Source organism: Peromyscus eremicus, chromosome 2, assembly GCF_949786415.1.
Source record: "Peromyscus eremicus chromosome 2, PerEre_H2_v1, whole genome shotgun sequence".
NCBI lineage: Eukaryota > Metazoa > Chordata > Mammalia > Rodentia > Cricetidae > Peromyscus > Peromyscus eremicus.
The window spans coordinates 120,822,492-120,833,798 of NC_081417.1; the positions used below are offsets into that span (position 1 = coordinate 120,822,492).

Consider the following 11,307-nt stretch of genomic DNA (forward strand, 5'->3'; position numbering starts at 1 on the left):
GTAACCCTAGGCAGAGTGTTTTATAGGTGCCATCCCTGCCACCTTGGAAGTGTGTTGATGAACTGCAGTATCTTCCAGCTTACTTCTGCACAGGCTGGAGTAGGACCAGAGATCAGTCCCAGCACCTACACCAGGCGCTTTCCAGCTGCCTGTCCTCCAGCTCCATGGAATTTTCAATGCCCTCTTCTAGCCTCTGTGGACACCCGCACACATATGTGCATACATACACATAAGTAAAAATCAATTTTAAATGCAGAAAGGGATTTTATAAACCTTGTTTCTTAGTGTATCTTAGCAGTTTTTTTCTGTTTCATAAACTGACTTTTTAATACATTCACTCAAAGCTTACCTGAGAGTTTTCCTTCTTCATTCTCTTTGCTACCGGCATCCCTTAGAAGGAAGAGTAGAGTGTGGATGTAGCTGTGTAAGACTGGTTGTTAGTGACTCAGAATTCTCCCTTTCTTCCTCACATTTCTAATAACGTAACAGTACCGTGGAGCACTGAACTGAGGGAGCCTTAGAGGCTTACTTGCTCCTGGCTAAGGATCTGGGGAAACTGGGGCACTGAGAGGAGCTGACAGACTGGGACAGACAAACAGTGGTAGAACTAGAACTTGATTCCAGAACTGTGCTTTCCACTGAGAAGTTACCAGAATCTTTATCCTTTCACAAAATTGTTTTCAGAACCAGCTAGAAACTGCTCCACCCCATGAGTTAAAGAATACATTCCAGCTACTGCATGAGATATTGGTAAGTCGCACAGTCTCTGCTGACTCGCTTGCATTTACATGTTTACAAGTTAGCATGTGTTTATGAATCACTAGTTCCTTACTGGTTTTTGTTCAGCTTGCCTGCGTTTACTGACTCTTCTTCATAGCAGTTATGTGTCCCATGCATTATTGACTTAGAGAGGAGCAGCAGTGAATGTCTTAAGAGCTTTCAGTATATTGAGAAAGCCAAGCAAAACCACAGGCAATTATACTTCAGTGCCCAGAGGAGGAATGGATGACAGTTAACTTGTATTGAGGCCTCAGTTGTGTGAGTCACTGTGCTTAACCCTGAGGGCAACGCTCAGAGGTCAGTTGCTGGGTTTGCAGGTATGACACTGTTATGACAGAGGACCTCTATGGACTTGACTGGTGTGACTAAAGGATGGAACAGCCATGTAGGAGAGCTGGGGGGGCGCAGATGGGGTAGAATGACAAAGACAGGTTACGAAAGGCTTCTGCTGCCAGTGCCAGGATACAGCAACTTCTTTTATAGGACACAGGTTTTATTTAGCCAATGAATATGAAGTGATCAAGCCGTATTGGTTCCATTTCTTGCAAACAGGTTATTTCAAGAGAAGTAACCATATGCTTCCTTGAATGTGCATGTACCCTTCAGTTTCCCATCACTCCTACTTCCTGAAACATGCCTTTTTGCTCATCTCCACATCTCCCAGCCTCTGCTGTCTGTGATGGTGCGCCATGAAAATGTTTTAAGCAGGAAAAGTGAAATGGCTCATTTGCATAGCAGGACGCCTTTGGCAATTGTTTTGAAGGGAGAACTAAAACAAGCAGGGTTGGATATTGGGAGGACTTGCAGGATCCTGGCAAGAAAATGAGGCAGAGGGTAGAAGGCCAGCAAGGAGCCGATGAGTTGGAAAGAGAACTAATAGAATGTCACGATTTGGAATGAGCTGGTGTGAGAGACTAGTCCAGGGCCTCCTAGAAAAGAGACTGTGTCCCTTTAAAACCTAGTGCAGAGGCACTGAATGGCTTAAAAATCTAAAAATACGTCATGGGAAATACTTGATGGATGTCATCTGCTAAAAGTCCTGTCTTTCTGATCTTTTTTCTTCCTTTTGACCCCAGTCCTGTTCTATAAACATTGGGAAATGATACAGAGCTATGTATTATTGAACTGGGCAGCAACAGACCAAACAGTGGGCTGTAGTGCCCAGCACTCAATGCCAATAACTGGAGGTGCAGCAAGAGCCTGTCCAACAGCAAAACTTAACCACATTTTTGCTCAATAAATTAAAAATGAGCTTGTGTCCTTAGGAACACAAAACATCTGTCTTCAGCCCTCAGAAAACTATGGATAGAGTTGTTAGAACCACATATGTAGGAAATGAATGGATCTTTGATAGTTTTATATTTTGGTTTTGAGTTAGAGATGGCAGTTGTGTAACATCCCTTCGTATTTGCTTTGTTGTAGAGGCGAACCCCTGGAGTAGAGCTGTGGGCAAAGACCAGGAGCTTGTGCACAGGCTGCTGTTGCTGCTGCTGCTGTCGGTTGCTAACTTTGTCTCCTTCCTCTGACAGGTCATTGAAGATCCCATACAAGTAGAGCGAGTCAAATTTGTGTTTGAGACAGAAAATGGATTACTAGGCAAGTATACCAGCTAAGGAGCAAGTGCCTGCAGTGAATTTATAAATAAACTCCATTCCCTCAGGCATGGCCCCTCTGCTCTCCCTGACTTAGATGACTGCTCCATTAGACAGCTTGTTATTGCCACTGGGGTTCCTCATCCTGACCAGGAGACTGTCCTTCTACGCAGTAGGTCCATTCTAGGGTTTTTTCCCAGGTCAGGGAAGGTTCAGGAATGCTATAAAGATTTCTAAACGCTAAAGGTGTCTTTCTGGTGACAAATCTTTTTCTTCCTCAGCAGCCATGGGAAGAAAACCTAACGCCCTAGACTCACAGTACTGACAGATATATGAAGTGTGGTCTTTTGACCCACATGTCCATTGTCTACCATGTTCTATGTCTGGGCTTTCTTTTGTAGAAATGTGACTTATTTTTAATACACTCTGCATTAGAAATGGTTCAGTAAAAACATACCTGTCCACCTTCTACCATCCACAAAGAACTCTTTCATCACAGACACTGGATTTTGTTGTGTACCATCATGGTTCACAGAACATTTCTGTCACTGGTGTACTATACCTAAAATAGGGTCACATAAGATTATGTCACTAGTGGTTCTCCTTTGCATAAGCTCCCCCTGATCTTTTACAACAAAGACCTCACCTACCAAACAAATCTCAGAATATATCCCCATCCTTAAGCAGCACATGGCAGCATTAGGAGGAGCAAACCTAGCAGCCACCATGTAGGGCGAAAAAGAGCTACAAGCTCAAAGATTTCTAGCCCAGTTTTGGGGAAAGTACTGTAATCCTAGCGTCAGCCATACCAGGTCCTCTGGAACCTAAAAGCGTAAACACGTAAAGAGTAAGTATTTTTAAATTGCTAAAATAGAAAATAGGGAACATTTGATAAATTTCCATTATCAAATGATAGTTTTAACTACTCTTGTCTGGGCAGCAGTGTGGGGGAGTTTTGAATACCATCCAGTTGAAGCTGTAATTCTTCCAGTTCTAGAAGTCAAGCTACTACATACACCTGTGTTTTTAAACATAGTAAAACACTAGAATCTGGATGGTTCTGTTGAGTCAGGTAATTGTTCCCTACCCATTTATCAAACTTATTTCCAGAGCAAGAACAGTCACTATTACCTGAACCTTCCAGGGCCTTCTTGTTAAAGTGTCTTGTCTTCCTCCAGCTTTGATGCACCACAGTAACCATGTGGACAGCAGTCGTTGCTACCAGTGTGTCAAATTTCTTGTCACTCTTGCTCAAAAGTAAGTACAAACTTAAAATAGAGAGGAAGTGGGTTTGACTGTGGGGTGGGAACTGCCTTGTTTTGGGACCTGAGAGAATCTGACAGATTTGAGGACATGCCTGCTTAAAAACTACAGGAACCTATTCAGATTGTCTCCCCAAAGAAACTGAAGGGGGATATTAGAAAGTAATAGATGTCCCAGAATTTCCAAAGAAGAAAAGGTGCCTCACCAGCCTTGTCAGAAGGGCAGGAATCGGGTGCAACAGTGAACTTTCCCGAAGTCCTTTCCATTAACCAGCAGCTCTTTGGAACCCAACGTCCCCAGTTTGAAAGTCTCTCAAGAGACAAAATCCTGTCACCTATTTCTGTAGAGCACTTACAAACCAGGATTCTGTGCCAGATGCTTTGCTGGTACTACTTCATTTACTCCTTACAGCAGCCTGGCGGCGGGGAGATGTCGGTCACAGATGGTCTGAGTGGCATCCCTGCCGTCTTAGAACTAAACTTACACTTTGAGGTTGACCTCAGAGTGAAGGTACTTTTTAACCATGACACAATAGATGATACATAACACCTTAACAAGTATACAGTCCGTGCAGTTGAGTAACGTAAGCTCCTCTGTGTTGGTGGAAGAACGACTCCCAGGAGTTGTTTTCAGGCCTGCACGTGTGTGTGTACCATGGCACATAAACAGTAAATAATTGTAAAACGTTTTAAGAAAACTTGTACTTATCACCATCCATCTCTAGATCCTTTCATCTTCCGAAGCTAAAACTCTGAACCCCTGCTGAGTACTGACTCCCTATTTCCTTCTCCTCCAGCCGCTGGCAGTTCTAACTTCTGCCTCCATGCATCCAACAACTCATAACTACCTTGCCTGACTTAGTGCAGTGTCTTCGAGGTTTGTCCATGCTCTAGTTAGAACTTCCTTCCTGTGTTTATGTGCCACAGGCTGTGTGTCATTCTGTAGTTGATGTCTAGCCCTGTGCAGTCCATAGTCAAACAAGGTCAGTGACTATAGTGACTGTATTGTACCTGCACTGAGTCATCTTTTTTGCCCCACTTTGTAGGCATAGAAATGGCCATTCTTGGACTTGTATCAGAATAAGAATGAGAAGTTTGTTGGGCTTAATTTGTTGGGCTTGAACTTCCCAAACAGGAAAGTAGGGTTTACGTGCAATAATGTTTTTTTCTAGAGGACATAGTACTCTGGACACAGACAGGTGTCTTCCTACAACAACTGCGGGTCCCTTGATTAGACTTGATAATGGCAGCATGTCAAGATGGGCATTTCCAAGTAGTGCTAGGACCAATGGCATGTCCCCTACCAGCAGCTGCCCAGGTGCCTGTCAGTGTCCTCACGTGTCCTGTCTACACACACCAATGGCGACATCATCTTCAGCGCTCTCTTCAGATATGAAGGACAGTTATTTGGATAGGCGAAGTAAATGGAAAGGATGCTTTCAAATTATTCCCCCAGAATCTCATTCTCCCTTCTTCTAACACAAAATTAAAGATTAGTTTAATCATATACAAAGATTGGTTATTAAATACACAGTTTATTGATAGTTAGGTTTGTTTGGTTTCCCAGCTTTGAATTTTAGCAGAACTGTTGAGATGTTAGAGATAGTGAGACTAGGCACTGTATTTGCCTTGACTGCCTTTTGGAGGTCAAGCAGATGATGGCTTTACCTGTCCAAACATAAAGAGAAAATTTACTTAGTAAAAGTAGCCTTCATGTTTCAAGTTCAGCTGTAGCTGAGCAAGAATATTTTCAAAAAGGATTTGACTACTACTAATATTCTTGATGACCAGGTGTCCTGCTGCTAAAGAATACTTCAAGGAGAATTCCCATCACTGGAGTTGGGCTGTACAGTGGTTACAGAAGAAGGTAATAGAATTTTGAACTTTGCCAGCTCTATAACATAGGAATCTAAAACAACACATCTTCCCCGGAAAAAGGTTTTTTTCCTAAACTTAACTCATAGAATGACCTCAAACTACTTTGAGGTGTCAAATATTTTTTTAGGTCTATTTTATTATTGTTATTATTTTTATATGTGTGTGTGTGTGTGCGTGTGTGCATGTGTGTGTTTGCACACACGCTAGTGCCTATGGAGGTCAGAGGTATCAGATCCTGTGGAGCTGGAGTCATAGGCATTTCATAGGCATTTTTAAGCTGCCTGACTTGTTTGCTAAAAGTCTAACTTGGGTCCTCTGTGAGTAGAATACATGCTCTTAATCACTCAGCCATCTCTCTAACCCTCCAAACATTTCTTTAGTCAGTACATTATGTACATGTATTAAAGTTGGGTCTTAATATGGTAACAACCTCTCCCTCATATCTCACAGTGCTGTGGGTTTTTTCTTTTTTCTTTTTTTCTTTTTGTTTTTTTCGAGACAGGGTTTCTCTGTGTAGCTTTGGAGCCTGTCCTGGAACTCACTTTGTAGACCAGGCTGGCCTCGAACTCACAGAGATTCGCCTGCCTCTGCCTCTCAAGTACTGGGATTAAAAGTGTGCGCCACCACCCAGCAGTTTTTTTTCTTAAGATTTTATTTTTATTTATGTGTATATGTGAGTATATGCACATGCTTGTGAGTGCCCATGGAGACCAGAAGAGGGTGTCACATCCTCTGGACCTGGATGTGCTGGGATCCAAACTCAGGTCTTTTGTAAGAGCAGCAGGTGTTCTTAACTACTGAGCCATCTCTCCAGCTCCAAAGAGTTATGATCTAAGACATGCCCCCAGGTGGGTGATAGTACCAAGCCTACGTATGCTGTGTTTTTCTTTTAGATACATACACCTATGATAAAGTTTAGCTGGATATTAGGCACAGGAAGAGATTAATATTAATAATAATAATAATGATAATATAATAATAAAATGGGGACAGAATACACTAGAAAAATGATTACAGTGTACTGTAATAAAAGAATTTTGTACTGTACTAATGCTTCTTGTGGTGATGGGGAAAGATGTAATGCATGTGTGAAGAGGTGGATGGTATAAGCAGACCGCATGACTGTTGTAATGCTGATGTGTTACCAGTGGAGAGATCCTTGGGCTAGTAGCATATAGAGGGTAGATACATCGCTGGACAAATAGTTTATGTCCAGAGCAGACAGTGGGACAGTACAGGGTTTCATCACAATACTCACACTGGCACACAATTTAAAACTTAAGAATGACTTTTTTCTGGAACTTTCCTTTTCATATATTTGGACCATGGATGTTTAACAGTAACAAAGTATGGGAAACACAGGCGTGTATGATGAGGGGGCACTACTTAACATCTGTCTTCACTCCCGAGATGAAAAATCGAGGCCAGCACTCTGGTTAAGAAGCAGTATCTTCCTGTTGGAAAGTGGGGGACGGTCCTCTGTAATAATTGGGGTGCGGAGGTCTAGGTAGACTTGCACCTCTGGCTGTTAGACTCGGGTGTGTAGGGTAGGAACTGTGTACTCGTGGGGGGCTTACCCGTCACCTCTGCTTGGCCTTTTACTCCAGATGTCAGAACATTATTGGACTCCGCAGAGCAATGTCTCTAACGAAACCTCCACTGGAAAAACCTTTCAGCGAACCATCTCAGCTCAGGTGAGAGGTCTCTGCCCTGGCATGCTTTGAAACCACTGCTCAGAGAAGAGAGGGAAGGGTAGGAAATGAGACACAGAAGCAGCCATTGTCTTTTTGTGAAAGACAGTGAGCTGGTGTCCTCAGAGCCAGTGGGAACAGATCGTTTGCCTGAGAAAAGCACTGCTGCAGGTTGGTTAACAGGTCTCACAGGACAAGGGGTTGTGGGATGCTCTGGCAGCCGTGGGGAAAGTGCTGCCAGATGTCACTCAAGTGTGCTTGCTACTCAGGACCAGCCCTAATTTGTCTTCATGTGTTTGAATCTCTGCAGGACACATTAGCATATGCCACAGCTTTGTTGAATGAAAAAGAGCAATCAGGAAGCAGCAACGGGTCGGAGAGCAGTCCTGCCAATGAGAACGGGGAGAGACACTTACAGCAGGTATCTCTGCAGCCTGTTCTTGGCTGGAAGGCAATGTTTGCTCTTCAGCATTCCAAAGGTCAAGAAAGAAGTGACCCTGCTTTAGAGAGTGGGTGTAAAGATAGGCAGCTCAGCCCTATTGCAAGGCATGGGATAGATCTTCAAAACTAAGTATTAAGAATATAGACCAAGCACCACCCATTGGATTACAGGACCCGATTGTAGACTCAGGAATGACCTAGCATGGCCTGGCATGAAGTAAAGTGTCACTGGCGTCCAGTCCCTCTCTCTCTGCTTTTTCCCATTGCTTAATCCGTCCTAATGTGAGTCTGCCTGTGTGGGTGTAGAGAAGAAGTGTAGCTGAGGCCAGTCCAAGGGTGGTTTTAGTGACTGAGTAAGACCATACAATGCAAGTGTTCTACAATATTGTTCATGAGTTGCCAGAAGGGGTAATAGTTAGCACTGTGTCTTATTACCTTCGGCTAAGCAGAACTAAGTTGCTCAGTGAGGTTATTCTTAAATTACAGAACACAAGGAAGGAAGTCAGTGTGGAAACTCTTGCCTAACTTTAATTGCAGGAACCTTCACTTCCTTTCTTTGCCACAGGGTTCAGAATCTCCCATGATGATTGGTGAATTAAGAAGTGACCTTGATGATGTTGACCCCTAGAGCAGTGTGCCCAGATGGGATGCTCAGCACCTTTTGGAAACCAGAATCTCAGCCTTGAAGCCCTTACAAGAGCCTGGAGTCTGAGCCAGGAGTGTGATGGAGGACCATGTGTTCCCAAGGGAAGCCTTCTCTGGCCACTAGAAGGTGGGGAGCTGCTTAGCAGCGAGCGGGAGAATCCTGGCATGTGGACCAGCTGTCCCAGGGTGAACATGTGCACTGACACATCATTTTAGGAAGTAAAGCTGGTGGCAGCTTGGACACCTGAACCTAGGAGAGTGAGGATGGAGGGCAAAGCTATGGCTTTCTCTGTGACGTGGGGGCTGGGTAGGGGGAGGAATCTTTTGGTTTTTATATTTCTAGGTATGTGAGGGAAAATTTTTAATCTGCAGTAACATTGAATAGGAATATCCTGTTTAGAACGATGTAAAGATATGTGGTAAAATTCCTTTCATTGTAAAATAGTAATTGAATCCAGTTTACATAGACCTTTGTATTTAATATGTCTCCCTCTTTGTACAGAATCTCTGGTTTTGTCTGGTTAAGAGCCCTCGGCATAATCTTAGATCTTGATGACATGTTACTAGTATCAGAAATTGTGGCATTATCAAGCTCTTTAAGGTATTTTCTGATTCAAGATTGAAAAGAGCAATAATAAATTTAAAACAAAACAAAAAAGCTATGTTCTCTAGAAGTATAGGGTGCATTCTCTGAGATCAATCACTGAAAAGTGATGAGTTGTTCCCAAAATAAAATTTTAAAACAAAAAATTAAAAGCACTTTATAATTTTATTGAGTTTGACTTCATAAAATTATCTTTTTAATGCTCGGAGACATATTGAATAAACTAGTCTTAAGTCATGTGATCTGCAATCATTTGTTTTTACTTTAACATAATTTCTGTGGCCCTTGTATTGATTGTATATTGAGTTAAATACCTAGGCTGGGAGCTGCTGCTTTGTGAGATGAATCATAATTTTACTACAGAAAAAGAATTCAAGACTTTGTTTCTCCTTGACGTGATACTGAAAAGGCAAGATTTAAACCTTACTTTCCCTGAAATAACTAGAAAATAGTTAGACACCACCCATTTAGTTGTATTTGCCAACGTGGCCTCGGTCTCTCGTCTCAGGCTGGGGTTGCCCGCCATTCCCTGTGTTCTTGTCATTTTGTATTTTGAACTGCTCGGTTTCCGCCACCTTGTTCACCTTGAGTTATGTTTCTGCCTTATTCCCCACTTGCCGGGCACAGAACTAAAGGAGCCTCGGAAGTGCCAGGCTGCCACTGTCAGCCAGATCTGCCAAGTCAGAGAGGCACGGCCAGCCCCAAGTGCCTTTTTGATGCTTTTGTGTTGTGGGGACGAGTGGCAGGCAGGTGGCATTCCCTGCTGTGTGCTTCAGGGACCCTTCATGCCACTGTTGAGCTGTGGATGTCCTGTGCAGCCGGCTTCACTTGTAGGGCCTGTCACCTACCACAGGCCAGTGTCAGACTCACAGAGATGGAAGGGCCAGCATGTAAGAGCAGAGCTGCGTCCTTAGGGAAACAGAGGCAAGAGGCAGGTCCGGTCTGGTTCTGGTGTTCTTACAGTTTTTGAATGTGAGGGTCTAAAGTTGATTTTGAATATCTGAACAGCCGTGTCCCATGGTCCCTTCCCGACTCCGCATCTCTTCACACCCATGCTTGCAGAAAGATTGTGTGGGACATGCATTGAAATGCTGGCGATGATACTTAGTGGGATATCATTGCCGGCGACTGCACTCAGGAGCCCGGATTCAGGAGTGACGTTGCCACTTCTAGTCAGTCCCCTTATTTCCTATGGAAACGACGCCTTCCGCCCCTGCATCTGCTGTCCTCACATAAAGCTGCGTCAGGATCGCCAGCACTGTCCACTTTGGTCCATCTTCTTCCTTGTTGCTACATTGGGCATCTTCATTACCAGTAACCACTTGATTTCCAACAGCTGCAGTCCACTAACCTACTGAGGACCTTTTTAAATGTAGTACCACAAAGTGACACTGTGGCAGGCTTGCCTTGGAAGAGTTGTCATTTTTACTGCCAATTTTTGGATGAAGATGTTTTTATAATCTTTTACAATGGTCTGCAATCAAGCAGGAATTGCACAATTGACTCAACGCTGTGTGTTCTCAAGAAGCTCTTGCAGTCCAGTCTGACCTCAGGACTGCTCTCCTGCTCCTAAGGCATCCTGGGACAGACAGATGAGCCTCCCACAGGCAGCTTGCCTGCAGCCCCCCGGTGAACTCTCGTGGTCGCCAACAGCTCGTAGCTGTAAAACCCAGAGCTTGAGCTACCAGACTCACCTGGCTTGCCCCACCCTCCCTGCTAACACCGAGGCGTGTGCAGCATCTTTTGAGCTTGGAACAAGCAGACTGGAATTTTCCTCTGCTACCTCTTGTGTACAAAATCTTGTTTATAAAATTTCGAAAGGAAGTAGATATACTAGGAAAGACTCTGGATTCTAAATTTGGTTCGTGTGTGGTGGAGTTCTTAGCTTCTAAGAGTAGGAAATAAATTTTTCAAAAATGTAGAATTGGGGTCTCACAGACATTTTTCTCCGAATGTCGGACTGGGGCTGTGGGGGGGTAGGGGTGAGGGACCCTGGGAAGCAGCGTAGGGGCACTCGAGTCCTTCCTGGTGCCCTGCACTAGGAGGGTGAGGGCCACGCTGCAGTCAGGGCTGTGTCCTCCCTGCCTTCTCTGATCTCTCCCTCCAGGATCTCTGTCCACACTTTGGACAGGGAGAGCAATCTCGAGCTCGGGGCCTGTAGCCTCGGCTTTCAGAAGGAGTCTCAGGCAAAGTTCCTTGTTCTGGTCAGTCGTTCCTGCTGGTCTACATTGTTCACAGGGGTCCCATCCCCTTCACTACATCTTCCTCTCCCTGCAGGCCTACCCCTTCCTCCAAATTCTTGGTGACTACCTGCCAACCACCTGCCGGAGCCACTTGTCCCCCTGTGGCTGTCTAACCACCCAGCGTATGGTCCTTTGCCGTGTAGGGGACAGGCAGAGGTCTCACCCGGGCTC

At 44.3% G+C, this 11,307-nt stretch overlaps 1 protein-coding gene across 1 annotated transcript in view; it reads left to right on the top strand.

Moving 5' to 3' along the window:
- The window catches only part of Usp24 (ubiquitin specific peptidase 24), a 139,988-nt gene extending 129,171 nt beyond the window's left edge, over positions 1 to 10,817 (top strand). Inside the window, exons 62-68 of the mRNA XM_059254608.1 lie at positions 685 to 750; positions 2,310 to 2,376; positions 3,551 to 3,629; positions 5,426 to 5,501; positions 7,120 to 7,206; positions 7,514 to 7,624; positions 8,210 to 10,817. Coding sequence (XP_059110591.1) covers positions 685 to 750; positions 2,310 to 2,376; positions 3,551 to 3,629; positions 5,426 to 5,501; positions 7,120 to 7,206; positions 7,514 to 7,624; positions 8,210 to 8,272 — 549 coding nt within the window. The 3' untranslated portion in view covers positions 8,273 to 10,817. The remainder of the gene's footprint in view (positions 1 to 684; positions 751 to 2,309; positions 2,377 to 3,550; positions 3,630 to 5,425; positions 5,502 to 7,119; positions 7,207 to 7,513; positions 7,625 to 8,209) is intronic.
- Positions 10,818 to 11,307: the final 490 nt, after the last annotated feature.